The sequence below is a fragment of the Vigna unguiculata genome, chromosome 10 (assembly GCF_004118075.2).
Source record: "Vigna unguiculata cultivar IT97K-499-35 chromosome 10, ASM411807v1, whole genome shotgun sequence".
Lineage (NCBI taxonomy): Eukaryota > Viridiplantae > Streptophyta > Magnoliopsida > Fabales > Fabaceae > Vigna > Vigna unguiculata.
This window is the reverse complement of record NC_040288.1, coordinates 40728666-40748224: the sequence shown is the minus strand read 5'-3', so window position 1 is coordinate 40748224 and position 19559 is coordinate 40728666. Positions and strand designations below refer to the sequence as shown.

The window sequence follows — 19559 nt, the reverse complement described above, 5'->3', positions numbered from 1 at the left end:
AATTCTGGAGGTATAAAAAATTATTTAATTATATTTATTAAATTATTTTCCTACATGCCATTCAATATAAACTTATTTATATATTATATATTGTTCTTGTCTGTGAGATTTTCAAACACTTTGATTTCTTTTATGCACATGTCGTGTTTGTGGAAATGAGTTTTGCGAGCATGATTGTCTCTTTGGAAAGCCTGGAAGATGAAGATTTAAGAGATATGCAGGGAAATTGAAATGGAATACGTTGTCATGTCAACCATAAATGCCTTTCTTTTCTTTTCTTGTTCAATGTCAACAATGGCAGCCCAGAGTGATGGGGTTGCTGCTTGAAAGGAACAAATAAATATTATAAATGTCTTCACGAAACCAAACAAACCAAAATCATGCATCAACACTCTCAAAGAGATAAAACAGGAAAAACAAAGGTAAATGGTAATCATACATAACATCGTGAACAGCAAGAAGAGAAAGAACAAATATGCATTTTCTCAACATTACACTAATAACAATAGGTTTTGCTGCTATTTAATAAACTTGCATACTACACTTTCACTAATACATTTTTTTACTGATTTTTTTAAATATATTTTATTAATATTTTAAATATTTTTTTAATATATTTTAAAACGTCAAAATTAATAATAATCAATATAAAATATAATATAGAAGTACAATAGAAAAATAGTACAAAAAATATTAACAGATAATCCAAATTCTCTACACGCATCCTTCAACCAAAAATTCCTATTTAAAACTCTAACTTTTCAAGAAAAACTGCTCACCTTAAAATCAAATAAAAAATATAACAAATACGTGATTTTAAGCACGATTTCATGTAATATATTATATAAAGAGTTGTTTGTAATCGTATTAATAAACAGGATTTCTTTTAAAAAAAAAGTGAAGATAAAAAAACGTGTTTCAAAATACAACGTCAATATAACAAAAACGTGTTTTGAAACACGACTTCTTCTCAGCAAATTTATTAAAAATTATCAATTTTTTTTTATTTCAGTAAATATAAAAATAATTACACTATTTAAATAAAATAAAAAAACCACATTTTTTAACCAACTTCCGATTCGGCGTTGACCTTGACATTATATTAAATCAGTTTAGATAGGATTTGATCTAATTATAGAAAGACTCTGTGTACTTTAATTTAACTAAATCAAATTATATCTTGGGATTTCTTACCTAACACCACAACAACATTTTTAATATATATATATATATATATATATATATATATATATATATATATATATATATATTTGTTAAGTCAACAATTAAATATAAAATGAAATGAATCTAAGTTGTGAATCCAAGGTGATGCAGAATTCCATGCATGGTGAATCCATTGTGCATGTCAGAACCTGTACACCTTGCTCATGTGATGAGTTATCATAATTTTAGTGCCTACAGACATATTGGAACTGGATCCTATGCAATTAAAAACTAAAATCCACAAATCTTCATCTTTGAAAATATATATTAATTTATAAATTAAAATATAAGAACAAAATACAGGGTTATAGTTTCTTTTTACAGCTCTGAAAAATAAAACAATTGTAGAGGATCGTTGTCCGAATTTATTATAGCAAAAGATTGTAAAACTTTAATTGGTTTCTCTTTGTCACAAATTTAGCTGTGACAATGAGATTATTTAATTCGCATAGGGGTTGATGCATTTTTTGAAAGTTTGATATGATTCAAAAAAATTAATCAACTTTTTTAAGGTTGGGGTTAAGTATATTTTAGTTTTCAAAATTGGATCCAAAATTGGAATTCGTTCTTATTTGAAATTTTAATATATTTTGATCTTTAAATTTTAAAATTAAATGAATATTCTTTTAACTCAATTACGTTAGTTTTTTTTAGGTATCCAACATATTTCTCAATAGATATTGAATTAGAAATGTATCGTGTAAACAATTCTAATACTAACATGAAAAACGTTCGATACGTCAAAAAAAGTTAAATAATTGATTTAAAAGGATTATATTAATTCATTTCTAAAGTTTAAGAATTAAAATGTATCAAAATTTTAAACAGAGACGAATTCCAATTTTGCGTCAAAGTTTAGGAAGTGAAAATATATTTATCTCATATGATTAATACAAACTAAATAGGATAGGTAAAATGGTTAGTTGTAAAAGAATTTAAAGAAGGAAATTGAATCCAAATATCACTTTATGGTGGAGGGATCTGGGGAAGGTACATACAAAATTAGTTTAAACAGTTAATTAATTAATTTATTGAATAATTTGAGACTATTTTAACCATGTTAAAAGTTAGTTTAGAATAAATAATATGCACAATATAACAATGTATTTCAATTGTCATATACGATAATTTTTTTTAATATTCATAATATCTGTCTTAAAATTTATACATGCAATTACTGATTAATAAGTTGACTAGGTACTACATTAAAAATAGAAACTAAACTCCTTAATTAAATTCATATTTGAAAATATTAAATGATATAAATTTAATAATTTAACACTTGACATCAATTCTTCATTCATTAAATCAAATCATGCATGCATCAACCACGTCACTTCAGAAGATTAAAGAAAATCATATTAAATAATTGAGTTCAATCATCGGTTTGGTTACAAGTTGGAACACATTTAAATAACTTTTCGTTAAAAAAAATATCAAACAATAAATTCATTATTCACTTTGATAAAAATAAATTTTTACACCATTTTTTTTAAATAATTTTATTTTCTTTACATTCAATTACAAGCCAGTTTTACTTATGTGTAGTTCATCGACGTACTAACATGACTTTTGTTTTTTCACTCAAACTATAATTTAATAAAATAATTTTAATTAGAATTCAGAGAAAATTTTGTAGCATCACGTTGGAAAATTGAAAACAAGAGCTACCATTATATCCATCCAATTAAAAAGGCATTTTAAAATACTTCTGGGCATGTATTAAAATATTACTTTAATGAGGTGTGTGTGTGTTTTTTTTTTTTGGAGTGATATTCCTTGAAAGCAAACATAATTGGTTCAAAATTTTCTCTCATAAACTTCATAAACTATCAAATTCTTAGAAAAGATAGAATTTCTACAACTTTTTTGTTTGATGATTTCACGAGCTTAAGCCACTACATTTATTAATTAAGTCTTTCAAGTAAAAAGTAATCTAAACATAAGTCTAAAATCCGCATTAAATGGAAATGACAACACAAATGAGTATATATTAAATATGGACAATAATATTTTGATTACTAAATTTTGACAAATTTTTTTACAACATGAGATAATATTTTTTTAAACAATTTTAAAATATTAAGAATAAAAAATAAAAAAAAATGAGAAATCATTTAAAAAATAACACATAAGATAGTAAGAAAAGTTTTCAAAATTTAATTATCTAACGATCATTTTCCATTAGATATAGTTCAGAATTCTATCATTGTTTCACATTTTGAAGGTAATCAGTGTCTTACGGGGCATGGCAAACGAAAACAAAAAGTAAGCATCATTGATAAAAGTTTTTCAGTATTAGACTTTATGATCGATCTAGCTTTGAATCGATGTAGCTCTTTTTTCCTTCCTTTTGTTCCATCTCCGACATGGTGTTGTAGCATTTCGAAGAAATAAACGTTAAAAAAGAAACAGTGACATCATTAATATGTGAGAACTTGAATTCAATGAACAAATATTGGAGAACTCGATCACACAGTTACACCTCATAAAACTTCAAAAGATTCTGCTTCAACGTCTTAACCAAATCAGTAACCGTCAAGCTGTACTCCTCACTCATCTGCATTATGGCAATATTTATAATTTCAAATTACTCTATTGTGGATCATACAACACAAACACACTCAAAGTTAGCAAAAATATATGTGGCTTACCTGAGCAACAATGATGATGTTGAGAAGAGAGTTTCCAAATGGCAATACACTGCTACTGGTTACTGAGAGATGAACATGTTTTAGAAGGGTCATTAGGTTTAGCATCATGTCCTTTCGTTTCTCACAGTAGATTCTAATCAGCACTTCATTCTCTAACCCACTTGCTTCAACTTCAGGGAGCATTTCAACGCTAGACTTTGCTTCACATGATGCTGAACAAAGGTGTGATTTGGCTATCATAAACGACTTTACACTGTTACTATTGCTACCTTTTTCCAACACTGCTATGCGTTGTTGAAGTTGTCGCATGTACTTTATGGCTTCCCCAAGTATTGATGCCTTGTCTATCTATATTTTAACAATGCATATTTTTATCCACAAGTCCAAAAGCAGCTTTCAAAAAGTTACTCATAATAACTGTTAAACTTTTCTTACAACAAAGTAAATTTTCATAGGCACTACTTAAGTTGACTGTCACTAGACCAATCTTAGTGGTTTACAATCCTGAATCAACTTGAAAAGTATATAAAATAATTGAGGTCATTTGTGTTAGGTTTTATTGTTTGTGAATAACTAAATCTATCATAAAATACACCAAGAGAACACATTCAAGATTCAAGATAATCCTCTACTATAGTGGTGATAGTTTAGATAATTAGTGTATAGTGTTCATGCACTTTACACACACTGTCGTTGTTTCACAAATTACAGATGATGTAACTATGATATTCAGTGGGTAGGGCACTCTAAAGTGAATAACTCCATTCTCAGATTAACAAATTAAAACATAAATCAAAGTCAGTGCCATGGATAATGTTAAGAGAAGGTAGACACCATAACATAGAAAGATACCTTCTTCAAGCCAGGTATAGTTGCTGAGAGTGCTATGAATTTCTCTGCTATATCCTGTCTCCTTTTTCTCTCTGAGATGATGTGATATTCAATCTCAGAAGAGGTTCTTGCCCTTTTTGTTCCTCTCTTCTCCCTTCCCTCTCCCTCCAGTTCCTCATGCTTCCCTACACCCCTTTTACGCCAACAACACTCTGAGTGTTCCTCTTTTACCTCCATACATGATGCTACCTCATTATTGGAGCTATCACAACAACCCTGCATATTATTATTCAACCGCACCATCTCTTCATAGCGTGCACCGTTATTGGTGCACCCAAAGTTGTCATTCATTCCCTTTCAACACAAATAAACAATTCATCAATCAAAACCAAAGCTATATATGGACATATATCAAACAGGTTAGCTACATCGATGAAAGTCTGAAGAAACAACATGTTATGAAATGATAAGTGATTACCAAATGAGAGAGCCAGTTCTGCCATGAGTCCTCCATCATGTGGTTGTGTTTTCTCTTGGTGCTTCAAGAATTAAGGCTTCGAAACCTACCATATTTTATTGATTTATTTTGAATGAATGGTTAGAATAAAGATGTATTAAAGAGAAGATAATGTGCAGTGAGAGATAACAGTGGATGTGAACCGTTGGATGATGGAGCATCTAATAATAGGGTAAAGGACTCTGAGTTGTCCACACAGAAAAAAGCTGTTTGGCAGGTTGAGACTTTGGACATAACATAACGTAAGACGTGTACACAGTATAAGAATGCGTGTAGTTTTTTTTTTTTTTTAAATAAGTACGTTTTTAATTCATAAATTTTAACTTCAAATTTGAATTTGGTTAAAATTTTGATGTATTTTAGTTTTTAATTTTAAAAATAATTAATATAGTCATTTTAATTTAATTAAATTAATATTTTTTTAAGGTGTTAAATGTATTTTTTAACATATATTGAACCGAAAATAAGTAAAATTGTATAAATAATTTAAATATTAATGTAAAACGCATTCAAAATATCAAAATAAGTTAATGTAATTGGATTAAAAGAATTATATTTATTTATTTTTAAAGTTTAAAATCAAAAATGTATCAAAATTTTGAATAAAAAAAAATTAATTTTGAGTCAATATTCAGTAATTAAAAATATACTTGATTTTTTTTTTTAATTTTGATAGATAAAAGGAAAAAGAAAATAAAAACATCCACGTGATGTCTCTCCTAACAGTATGGATCCTCTGCCGGAAGCTTGTACCTTCTCGCTCTGAAATAAGACAATTTTGTTTTCTAAATATATCAGTTCATTTTTTATGTCTTTATATGTAATATATATAAATAAATATATAAAATATATTTACGAGGATTCATTTTAAGATATTCTAGCATGTTATTGCTGATAAAAAAAAATCTAGCATGTTGGAGATTATAGTGCACTAGATACGTAAGGATCTTAATCATGTTGATTTTAAGTGTAAATTTTAACATACGTTATTATTATATTATTAAAGTGGATTATCAAATTTCTTAAAGAATGTCAGAATACTATTTTTTATAAATCCTTCATTATCATGTTAAGAATATTCAAAAGAAGATGTCATTAAGTTCATGAACAACCATAGTTTTATTAAAGTGAGAATGAGAAATGAATGTATAGTAAAAACGTTGGTAGAATATTGAATGTGTCCAAAGCATAAGACAGAGTATTGCATTGATGACAGATAGAGAATGTAATAAATGGAAGTAACAGCTGAAATTAATGGTAGTATTACTGTACTCTATCTATTTGTACCTTTTTCAGTTCAGAATCAGATATTTATAATCATCATTATTTCTTCTTTCATGCTTTTCCGCTCCACCACGCACCTACCTTTCTTTTTTTGCATTTAAAACTGAAAACTTTCTTGCAAGAGTGATTTTTAATCATTTCCTCTCTGCCCTCAAATATCAATTTGAAATATTATTTAAAATATCAGATAAGGTAATTTTATGATATATAATTGGAAGTGATTAAATCTCTTATTAAAGTATGATTATTGGATTATAAATATCAATGAAAGAGGTAACAGAGTAGGTGTATGTAGCATTACTATTCCAAAACATGCATTATGAAGAAAAGTACAGAATGAAAGAAAATTCACAAGCTAGGTATAGTAGTACGGTTGGACCACCCCGTTCATGAAGATAACCCTATGATAGCACCTTTGCATACTGCAAAAAGCTCAATAATTCATTCAAACTTTCTATGATTTATAAACTTGAAATCCTTATGCAAATCGCTTAGAAGGAGGCGGTAAAAGAATTTGAATTCTCTGTTGATTTTTTTTACTGTTCTCTACTGTACTTTTATAATACACTGATTACCACTTATTTTGACATTTTAAAATATATTAAAAAAATATTTAAAATATTAATACAGTGTACTTTTAATGTTCAGTAGAGGACAGCACTAAAAAAACCAATAGAAAATCTGCACTCTTTGTAAAAGGGATAAGTTTGTTGGTGATAAAAGAAAATGTTACAGTGAAACCTAGAAATCGGAAAACCGAAGTTCCTAGAAACAGTTTGGGACAGTGAGTGTTCATCTATGTAACGACATCATATGAAATATAAAACATATACAAAAGGACAACATATATTAGATGATAGGGATTGTTCTTTGCTCTATTTTCATCTTCTTCAACAACGTATAACACAATTTCTGGGATCGAATAAAGTAAAAAAACAAAATTCTATCGAGATATAGTATTAATGAATTAACAGCGTAAGGAAAAGAGGAATATTGGTCAAAAGCATTTAACAATTTGCTCTAACTTTTTTTAATATAATAATATAACATTTTAACATTTATAATTTATGTTTTTCAAAAGCAATCGAGGCCCATATGATATTATCCAATAATTACTACTGGAACGACTTCCTGCACCCTAACACTTCCGGAATTAATTTTTCAGAAATTTTTAAACTGATAGCAATGGGCCTTTTTTATTACGGAAAAAAATTTCCGGTAATTTTTTTATGGGATGGATAAAGAAATTTGTATGGGTGCAGAAGCAACACCCATTACTACTCTGCCCAAATAGTACAGAATATTGTACGGCCTCAGCCCAACTATCTAAAAATTAAGAAATACTATTCACACCCCTTCTTTCTGTTTTTCTTTTTTTTTTTTCCAACAAAAATACCTTTCTTGAAATCGACTTTTTTTTTTTAAATATTGAAAAAGGCTTGTAGAGAGTCTTCAAGTATTTCCAAATGCCTACCACAGTTGGAAATATAAACGAAATCACCAATGAAAAAGCACAGTGATGGAGGAAAATTGAGTAATTGATAATTCTTTTCATGAATCGCATTCTTTGAGAATAAAAAACTCTCTGTATTACATTTCTAGTTATGACTAAATCTCTTTTAGTAGTTAAAATTATTCACATAGGTTTTCTAATAAACAAAAACTAATGTATTGTTTTTATTAAAATATTTTATTTATTGTCATATTAAATATTCTAATAAGAGTAACATATATTTCCTTTATTAAGATTTTTAGTTTCAATTCCGAAGGTTTATATTAAATATATTATTATTATTATTTAATATTAAGAAAATAAATTTTAAATTTAATTTAATTTTATAAAATAAGATTTATAATAATTTGTATAATATAATTTGGTTTTACTTATATTAGAGATTTCACATCTAACAAATATAAGATTTATTTATAATATATAAATGATGAAAATCTGATATTACAAGTCAATTTTATTATCATGAGTTAAAATTAAAAGTTTACTATCAAATATTTGGAAACCTATTTTAGCATCGGCTACAAGCAAAACAGATTTATAGTGTGCATGTATATGATTAAGTGAGTGTAATTCTTTTCTTAAAAAATCGGTTTTTGTAAAGTTAAATTTATATTTCATTTCTTAGATATATGTTATTGATATACTTCTTTTAATAAACTCAAACTTAAAGGTGAGAATATTAGTAGTGAAAGTAATATTTATTTTAAGTGTATATTTGTAAGTAATAAAAAAAAAAAATAGGGTTTTGGAAACCTGGAAATGTGATGAAGATATGGTATGGTCACATCTTACTCATGCCAACTGTGGGTTCATCTCATGTCATGGTCACAATGTAATTGTTTATTATATTTGTGTATGAAAGCCACTTCACACACTTCTTTGTTTCTTTTCATCTTTTTGTGATCTGTGTTTACTTGTCGTGGAAGAAAATGTTCCTTTGCATGAAAGCATATTAAATAAAATTAATTTATTTTCTGTCAAAATAAATTTTAAAAATTCAGTGCTTACTATATTAAATAATTTCACTTTTTCTTTGTCAACGTTATCCTGTCTCTCTTTCCTGTTTAGCAGGCAAAAGATATGGTCATATTATTTTGACATCTAAGAATCTTGTATACACACTTTATCTTTCCTATTTTACCTTTCAATATTTATATTTTTTTATAAATATAATAATTTACTTCTTTAATAATAAAAATAATCATAAAATTGGGTTGTCAAATAGTGTAAGCAGTGTAAAAAATATTTTCGAAAGATAATTTGTTCACAACAGACATGAAAAAGCATTGGGTTGGTCTCAAACTTGGACCATTATATTTGGGCCATTTTGTGGGACCCCGAAAGAAATACAAACTCCGAACAACATTTGGGTTATGAAGTTTTTTCCTATTATTAAGGGTTTGTTTAAATTGCAGTCTAGAAAATTACCTGGGTTGAATCAAACGAAAATTTCATTTAACCAAAAAAGCTTTATAATATTACTTTAAGAGTAATTCACGTAAATAAATTTATACAAGACATTAATAAATATAAAATCTTAAAAAGGTTTTTTTCTTTATAAAAAATTACTCGTAATAAAGCCAAAAGAAATATTATTTGCCGTTCTGTACATTCGGTCGGCCCTATCGGTGGCCATAAATCACCACAAAAAATAGACTAAAAAAGTAAATTAAAAAGAAAAGTATAATCCATTATGTTTTTAAGTATTAAGAAAATTTTATTTTCTTTTCATGAGTAAGACGATTTTACATTTATACAAGTGCAATGTCTGTTATGTTTTATAAGCACATTTTTCATTTTTTATTTATTAATTTTCAAAATATTACTTGCAAATAAAATTAAATATTTTACTTTTTATACAAATATTTTCGTCCTAATATTAATTAAATTTCAAGCTCTTCAAATAAACTCTTCATTTAGTTAATATTTGTAAACTTCATATAAAAAAATATTTGAAGTTGCAGCAATATATTTATTTACATGATTGCAAGACTTTATTTAGAGTAATTAAGTCTAAATTTACACTTTGTAATTATAAAACAAAATGGTAATTCAATAAACTCTGGAGAACAAACTCAGTTCTTCTTTTTTATCAGCTATAGTTACTCTAAACAAATTTATTTACGCTTCTACTTCATTGACGATTGTAAATAGTTGAGCCCTTAATTAATATCAAACTTAAATATCTCATTAGAGTATGATTTTATGTGGATAAAATATTAAGCTTTTTGCAAACACAGAAGGAAAGTAACTAATAATGTGATGACTTTTAAGGTTTTATGATAAAGCAATGTCAACTTTTTCTTTAATGTGGATAATTTTAGATATTGGATTCATTCTCACACAATCAACATCAATTTGTAAAGTAAGAATTGCAATTATGTAAAGACGATAAATTTATCTTATATCAAGTTGATATAGAATTTTGGATTAAATATGTTTTTGATCCCCTATTGAATTTTGGAATTAGTTCATTTCGAAATTTTAGATCAATTTAGTCATTCATCTTTCGAAATATGTCGATCTATTAATTGTTTAGTTTATTTGATGTTTCGTATGCATTTTAGGATTGTATTCGAGTTGTATATACTGTTTGACACATTTTTATTTTAATGTTAAGTCAAATACTATTATGAAACACGCTTAAAATGTCAAATAAACTTAACAAAATTTGATTAAATATACGTATTTCGAAAGATGAAGGACTAAATTGGTCTAAAGTTTTGAAATGGACTAATTTCAAAATTCATTTAAAGATAAGGAACCAAAAACATATTTAACTCTATAATTTTCAACAAACTCCTTCTTGTCAAGATATATACATATTATGTGAGACTACATGTTATTGATAATTCGAAAGTTGATAATATAATAAATCTAACAAATAACAAATTTTATTAAAATATATTTTATATTCTATAAAATGCATTTATCTTATAAAATTGATTTACAAAATAAGATTTATATTTAATTATAAACTATATACTTATCTCAATTTTGGTGTAGATATCCCTCAACTTATATCTTATTATAACAAATCTCTCCAATTTATGTTCGTATCTTCCGACGTAGACAACTCATGTAGCATTCATACATAATCTATCCTATTTTTCTCTTATAAAATGAATTACCACAATTAGACGGTGGCTAGGTTCCCACTTGTGAAGGAACAAAAAAATGGAAAATGGTTGAATTCGAAAGGTGTGCCAAATCTAGTCTAAATCTACACCAATTTAAAATTAATGGTTGCATGGTACTATGAATCTTTGCACAGTATCCCAGAAACCCTATTTTCGAATTGTTTTTTTATTCGTGAAAGGAAAGATCGAGAGTGACATGTTTAACAGTGTCATGATCATGAATTTGCCGAATAAAAGAATGTTGAAAAGAGTAAACTAGAGAGTTTATTACTAGGTTTCTGAAACAGTACAATTAGCTCAGCCTACTTATTCAAGATCGTTAATCTCAGAGTCTCCACCAGTTCATCCACTCCCATCTGGTATCCTTCACCCATCTGCAACACACATAATGCATTTCTATATCATTGCATTCTAACGTAAAGACCTAAGAAGCCGGGATAAATATACGGACACGGACACGGACACGGACACGGAGACAAATACAACACGAATACGAAAATACGACTAAATTAAAAAATATAGAATCCGAGACACGACATTTATATACATATATTAATTTCAAACTTTTAACTAAAAATTGTCAACTAACACAAAAATGAATATAATTTATCAATCTGATATCCAAAAAAGTAAAAAATAATGATTATATAATATTTTTTTCCTTATTTTTATAATCACAATAGAAATTTATGTGATAAATCTATAAGTTTATAGATTTTCTTAAAAAATCATTAAATTTATGATTATTAATATTGTGTTGGAGTCATGTTAAGATCATGTTAAAAATAAAAAAAAATGTCTTTTAAATTAGACACTTAATTGATATGTATCGTACAGAGTGTCGATGTCCGATACATGTCAAACACAGGACACACCATTAATGAGGCATGTCCGAATTCTATAGGTAAAGACGTTCGAGTTATTTACATTATTCAACACAAAATTGATTTTTTGAAATATCATTTAATATGTAAAAAATAGTTAATACAATTATATTAAAATGATTATACCTATTATTTTTAATATTCAAGTATTAAAATATATTAAAATTTGAAATATCAACAAATTTTAGTTTTACATGTAAGTTTAAAAATTAAAAACATGTTTAATTTTATATTATAAATTTATCTTAATAAGTAAAAATTTGATAAGAACGAAAGATTCTCGATTGTTAATACGATTAGGAAAAGGTTGTGTACCTGTGCTATAATGGTGATGTCGAGTGTGGACTTTCCAAATCGCAAGACGCTGCTGTTGAGTACAGAGAGATTGATATTTTCGAGGTGAGATAGTATTTTGAGCATGATTCCTTTCTGTTTCTCACAGTGCACTATTATGAGCACTTCCTTCTGCAACACTCTCACTTTCACTTCGGGAAGAATTTGATTTGATCCATGGTTTGAGTTCACCTCGCAGGAACTGCTGCTACCACAAACCTTGTTCGATTGAACTTCTTGCTCCAGCTCTCTCACTCGTTGTTCCAGTTGTCTCACGTAGTTGCTTGCTTTGTCCAGGATCGATGTCTTGTCCATCTACACATACATTTGTATGCAAACAAAAAAGTTTTTCATATGTCAATTACTTGCCAAAACAAATAGAAGTTTCACGTTGACAAGATAAAATAATTTCATATGTAAAATTTATTTTACAATAAATTGAATTTATAAAATTTAAAACCTAATTTAACTCTACAAAACTGACAACTGACCTGTAAGATGAAGTTTGCATCTCATTTATATATTATGAATTAGAAACTTTCGACGCATGTCACAGATTTTAGGTTTAAAATGCATCAGTGAATGAAGGGTTTGAAGTTGTTAGCATTTTATTAACTAAAGTTCTTACAGAAAAGAGTTAGCTTTTCCTTTGAAGATCCAACTACAGATAACTTCTATATAACTTTTATATGCTCTTTCTCAAAATATAGACTCCAAATAAGAATGGAAAGAGTTCGATGATATTAAGGTAGTTACATCATCATCGTACAGACCAAATAAAGAAAGTCGGGAAAGAAGAAACACATCAAAAAGAAGATTTCTGAAGTAAACCCTAAATATATCCATATCTATATATAGATATATCTATATACATTATTAGCATTATAATATGTTATTGATATCTTATAAGTGAATAAATATAAATTATAATATATTAATATATTAATATACTTTAAAAAAGAAATAAATATAATAGATATAATATAAATATATTATAAAAAATCATTGAAAATATGATATCATTATAAATTTTATTCAATAAAAATCCAATTAGATGTTGAACATTTACGTCATATTTTTAATTATCCTTTTTCTATGATATATATAACTATTAATTTATGTGTTAATATTCTAATACAACACAACTTTTGCAATTAATTAGTAGTGGTATACATATGATATGGATATAAATTTTATTGAGTAAAATGAGCAAAGAAAGATGTTGAATATTTTGTCATGTCTTTTTAATTATCCATTTTCTATTATATTTCATTATTAATTTATCTTGTGTTATATATATATAATATCTCAATTATTAGTGATAAATATTTGCACTTTTTTTGTTCTCGTTTTTGTGGCTTGTTTGGTGTTGAAATAATTGAACGAGGGACCAGAAATTTAAGTACATTAGTCGGAGGAAGAGACTAAAATAGTTTAAAATTAGTGAGAGATATTACATTTTATCCTTCTTCCTTTATTACTCATATTTCTCTTTTTTTTTTCTTTTTTTTTCTCTCTTCTATGCTCTCATCATGCATTAAGGCCTTCCAATGTCAACTCTAACTTTTGAGCATTTATTGTAGGCTTAAATTTTCTTTTATCAAGGCTATTATTTATTTTTCTTTCATTAGTAATAAAATGTAATTTATAATTAAACATATAATAAAAATTTATAAAATTAAGAACGTCACTTAGTATACGGAAGGGCTATGTGGTTCCGTTTTTATATATTAAAGGTCACATTATTATAGGAAAAATTATTTAATCTTTATTTTACTATTTTTTTTTCAAGCCATTTATTTATCAGGTTAATAGTTACGGATAGAAGAATCAAAATCATATAATAATGATAATTGGGTGACCAAAATTATTTAATTTAACTTTTAAAAATTAAGTTATACTGTTAAGATATTTCAGAAATTCAATTTAAGAAGTTAATTTCCTATTTCTTTAGATACAACATGTCTCCCCCACATTAGGTGCTGAAACAATTTTGATTTTATTTTTAAAAAAGTGGACCAATGTTGAACAAAATAATTAAATAAACGACCCGAAAGTATCTACAGAAAATTATAATTAAAACAAGGACCATAAGACATTGACTTCATTAGCTACTTTGCTTATATTATACTCTTAGCATATATCAACAAATAATTCATTCCTTGATAAATAGCTCAACTTTCACGTTTCTTCCAATCAATATTTAAAGGACCTATGTTTCATTAGTAAATGTTTCAACTATATTAAAATATGATATTTATTACAAATTCAAGAAGCAACTTTCATCCAATGTCGTGTCTTCATTTTCTTCCACAAATATTATTTTTAAGAAACTATATTTCTCAAACACTACTCAATTGAACAAGGCACATGGATATAAGTTAAGGAAGAAGAAGAAAAAAAAAACTCTTTTATAGTCAGACGTAACCTGCATCAAATTGTTAATCTTTTAATTTTTAAGTATATAAAAAAATACTGATTTTAAAGATTTTACATGAATATTGTGTCACAATTTTTTAAGTCAATTATGTCAATTTTTTTGCATGAATACTTATAGAAAATTATGTCAATTTTTTTGCAAAATATTTTATATACATTTTTTTTAATAAATTTTGTAAAAAATATTTGCAAATTTTATAATTTTATAGAAAATAATTACCTATAAAAGAATTATCTACTAATTAAAATTCTTAAAAAAATAATAGAAAATTTCTTATCATTTTCTTTAACAAATTTAGAAAATTCTCATATTATAATGAGAATTTTTAATAGTAATAATATTAATAATTTAATATATATATATATATATATATAAACTTGACAATACACCTAGTACTGTCTGAGTTTTACTTTTGAGAAAAGAAAAAGACAAAACAATAAACACGCACAACCATGCAAAGAAAAATCTATCATTTGAGTGTTTATGAAGGATAGTTTTAAGTTAATCTCCCACACCACACATGTTTAAGAAATTAAACTATTGTTTTGTTCTGTACAGTAGAATATCATTAATCTTTCCGTTAATTTTGTTATAGTAATTGATCTCGACTAACCCACCAAAAACATGTATGAAGTGACATTCCGTACAATTATATAATGTCTTTTCAATTTAACAAAAATAGCCCAAACAGAAAAATATTAATCTGACAATCTTTTTCTAAAAGTAAAAAAAAAAACAAATAAACTTAAAAAAGTGAACTAACTTTTAAGAATAGAATAAAATAAATATATTTAAATTTAATACTTTTCACTCAAACAAGATTTACATGAGTGATGGGATATATTTAGAATAATCGGTAGAACTAATTACGTTTAGTGGTTAATAAGAGTAAGTGAAAACTAACCTCTTGGAAACCAGGTATGGTTGCTGAGAGTGCAAGGAACCTCTCTTTAAGTTTCTGTTGTCTTTGTTTTCTGTCGGAACTTTTCATCTCAGCAAACGAATCTCCTTCATCTTCTTCACTGGCCAATTCTTCATCGTCAAAACACAAATCCTTGACATCATTACCTACTTCCTATGCACACAACAAACATCGTAGATTTAGACAAAAACAGACATAAACATAAGTGATTCATGTTTCATATACATAGTATTGGTTTACCAAGTAAGAATCAGAAGGCCAATTTTCCCCTGACTCCTCCATTGATATTTCAGGAGAGAGAGTTAAAGTAAGAGAGAGAGAGTAGTTGGATCTAGTAGAGTGAAGAGAGTGAAGAGAGTGAAGAGGTGCAGTGTGTGGGAATTGGAGTAATGAAGGAACATAAATAGAAAAAAAGAAAAAGAAAAAGAAAAAAGGGAAGAATATTGTGATGGAAGATGAGATTGGAAGGTGACATGGTTATGGTTATATATATATCTCTACAATACTCGCCAAACATGCTAGGTGCATCTTCACGGTTGAATCCTCTGTTTTACACGTGTTTATCATCCAGTGCATACTCAGACGGAAAGCGTGGTTCGCGTGTTCCATGTTAGGACACCACTACTGTTTTATTATTAAATAATATAAAAAAAAGCTATCGAGGTTAATTTTGTCACTTTCGCATTATCCAAATTTGTGTGTAGAAGAAGAGTGGTTTCCTCTTTTGTTGTCTTTTCTTTTTATCTGCTTCTGATATATAAATAAATATATGTATGTATTTATTAATTTTTGTAAGATTTGGTGATAGGAAGAAAATAAATATGAGTTTTGTAAGAGGAAAATGAATATGTTTTAATTTTAATATAATAATAAAAAATATAATTTTAATGGAAAATATTTTATTCTATGAAATTTGTTTAAACTCTAAGTTGAAATAATTGAACATATATTAACTATCGCATTGAGAAACAATTAAAATATATGTTAATATGAATGTAAAATATCATAATTTAAATTTATTATTTTTATTATGGTTTTAATATTTTTGTTTTAATTATCATTTATTTTATTACAATATTAAAAACATATTAGTAAAATATTAAATTACTAAATTTTTCTTTAAATTTTAATAAATGCTAGCTAGTATTTTCATAATTACATGTTTTATAATATAAAAATATATATTAATAAAATATTAAATTGTATTAATAATGTCTTTTAAAATAATAATATAATATTTACAAATATAATTATGAATTAGTTATAATTACAAATGTATTGGGTCAAAAATATTATCAATTATTACATTCTTTCTTCCTAGATTCTCCGTCAAAAATACCACATAGAATTTCTCATATTTCCTAAATTTAACTTTATTGTTTATATTATATATATATATATATATATATATATATATATATATATATATATATATATATATATATATCGGACATATCTATTTTTTCATATTTAATAATAATTCTATTAATCAAAAGGATAAACTAATTAATTTTTTGTCCACAACAATATAACAATATCAAGAGTGTAATCTACATAAGTTTAATATCATTAACATATTAATATTCCATATTTACTTAATACATTATATGTAAGCACATAATATGATGTTTAATATAAATCACAATTATCATATTTGCTTAATGTACCAGTTTAATTCTATTTATAAAATTAGACTAAAATATTCTGCCATAGACTTCTTTTAAATTCATTGACTCAGATATAAATTTCACTTGGGAGTTTTTTTTTTTTTTTCTTTTCATTTATAAACAAACTCTTCTTTGCATTTGTGCTTCATCATCAAATAATAATATATAAGAACAATCATAAAGATGAAGTTCTAAAGTTACTCCTAATACTGAATTTGTCTAATATTTGTCTAATAGCCTTTTGAAAAATAAAAAATACAAACAATATTTGTCTAATATTACTTACCTTACCACATAATAATACGCAAGTTACCAACATATCTCATGTTAGGATTCAAAAAATTGAAGTTAAGACTATCGTTTATAACATAAAACTCAATAATTTACATAGAGAAAGAAAACAAATAGAAAAAAATACTTACAAGAAAGAGAAGAAAATGACCTAAATGTAATTAATTCTTTTTTTTAAACATAACATCCATTTTATTAAGACGTCAACAAATTATCGTCACTGTAAAATACTTTTCTTCTAGTGCACTAAAACAATGAAATATATAATGCAATAAATTAGAAAAATGTATATAAAAAACAATTACAAAATATTTATTAATTTTTAATGTAAAATGAGTTTTTTAACCATTAGTGTAGTATCACTTTGTACATATCCTGTGCATATTTGCAAATAAAATTCCAAAAGCAATCAAAGCTTAAACAAATTTAATTGAAACTATTAAAACTTGCATGAGTAAAATCAATTACCCAAATTGACTAATTTATACTTGTAATATTTAAACGATTTTGACTAAAGATTATTTTAAGGTTAAAATATTATTTTTGTTCGATTTTGTTAATTGAGTTCTGGTTTTTTTCCATAAGATTCAATTATAGTTAATTTTGTTTAATTTAGTCAATTTTGCTAATAATTGACCGATAGTTTATGATTTTTAATTTTTTTAATTAAAAAAATGTTCATGTATTAAGTTAGTAGTGTTATGTGTTAGGATCAATGAGACATGCGAATGTTTTTTATTCAATTTGATCTTTATATTCGTTATTTTTGTTCAATTCAGTTTTAGTTTAAAAAATTGAATAATTTTGTTCCTTCTCAAATTAAGACGAAAGTTAACTTTTATATAAATGTTATTATGATTTTTAGGTTAGATTATTTAATTGATTTTTAACCTAAAAATCACATAAAGCATTAAATAGTTTAATTGAATTTTAACCTAAAAATCACATAAATTATTAAATGTTTTATAACTTTTAACTTCTAAAAATTTTAACCCAATGGTGTTAGTTCTTACTTCTAAATTTTCATTATAATTTTAAATCAACTCTAAACTAAGTTATAAATATTTTAATAAAAACTGTATAATGTTTATATAAAAATTAAATTGAGTTTCAATTTAAAAAAAAAGGAAAAAATTGTTCAATTTAAAAAAAATTAGATTGAATTAAACAAAAATAACGAATTTATGAATTAAACTAAGGATAAGACTTTTACATGTAACACTGACTCTGACATATAACATTGTTACTGTCACGTGATATGATGTTGGCTTGACACATATACACTTTTTTTTGAAATTGAGAAAAATAAAAAATAAAATATTGACACATAGCATACACGGGCTCATTATTCGTTAACTATTTAAATTATTTAAATAATATTAGAAAAAAAAAGACTAAATTAAACAAATGTGTTCCTTTTAAGTGTTGCTCATAACTTTTATAAATCTTAGACTTATAGTACTCTACAATTTTTTGGAAAGTATTTGTAAGAGTGTTGTAGGTTTATATATAAAATTTCATGTTTTAAAGAGTATTGAACAATTTAACTTATGGAATTGATTTGCTTGATAATTGTTTGTTCTGGTGATATGAAATATACTTGTAGGTGAATTGAATAAAGAGGAAAATGGTAAAAAAAAATAAAAATAAAATCGAGCTTACTATGATGGATTTTTACATTAACTATCTTAGTTACTTTAAATTTACTATGACTGACCTAAGTATATCTATTATAGTAAGTTGAACTTATTATGACAAGTCTTTGCGATGTCATAGAAAGAACACACTTTCTATGACTCTTGTAACTATGAGCTAAAATACCTGTTATAGTAACTTCTTTTTACCTGTCATAAAATGTA

General features: G+C 25.8%; 2 protein-coding genes across 2 annotated transcripts; both read right to left on the bottom strand.

Annotated features, from left to right (window-relative positions):
* Window positions 1-3502: 3502 nt before the first annotated feature.
* LOC114166807 (transcription factor bHLH25-like) lies at window positions 3503-5356 on the bottom strand. The gene is made up of 4 exons (XM_028051645.1): window positions 5188-5356; window positions 4731-5063; window positions 3879-4226; window positions 3503-3784 (listed from the first exon to the last, which is right to left on the bottom strand). Exons 1-4 carry the CDS (start codon window positions 5224-5226, stop codon window positions 3704-3706), a joined length of 801 nt encoding a protein of 266 aa, XP_027907446.1. The 5' UTR covers window positions 5227-5356; the 3' UTR covers window positions 3503-3703.
* Window positions 5357-11313: 5957 nt separating this feature from the next.
* Window positions 11314-16205, bottom strand: LOC114166810 (transcription factor bHLH19-like). The gene is made up of 4 exons (XM_028051649.1): window positions 15983-16205; window positions 15725-15895; window positions 12363-12695; window positions 11314-11537 (listed from the first exon to the last, which is right to left on the bottom strand). The coding sequence occupies exons 1-4, from the start codon at window positions 16022-16024 to the stop codon at window positions 11466-11468; spliced, it is 618 nt and encodes a 205-aa protein (XP_027907450.1). The 5' UTR covers window positions 16025-16205; the 3' UTR covers window positions 11314-11465.
* Window positions 16206-19559: the final 3354 nt, after the last annotated feature.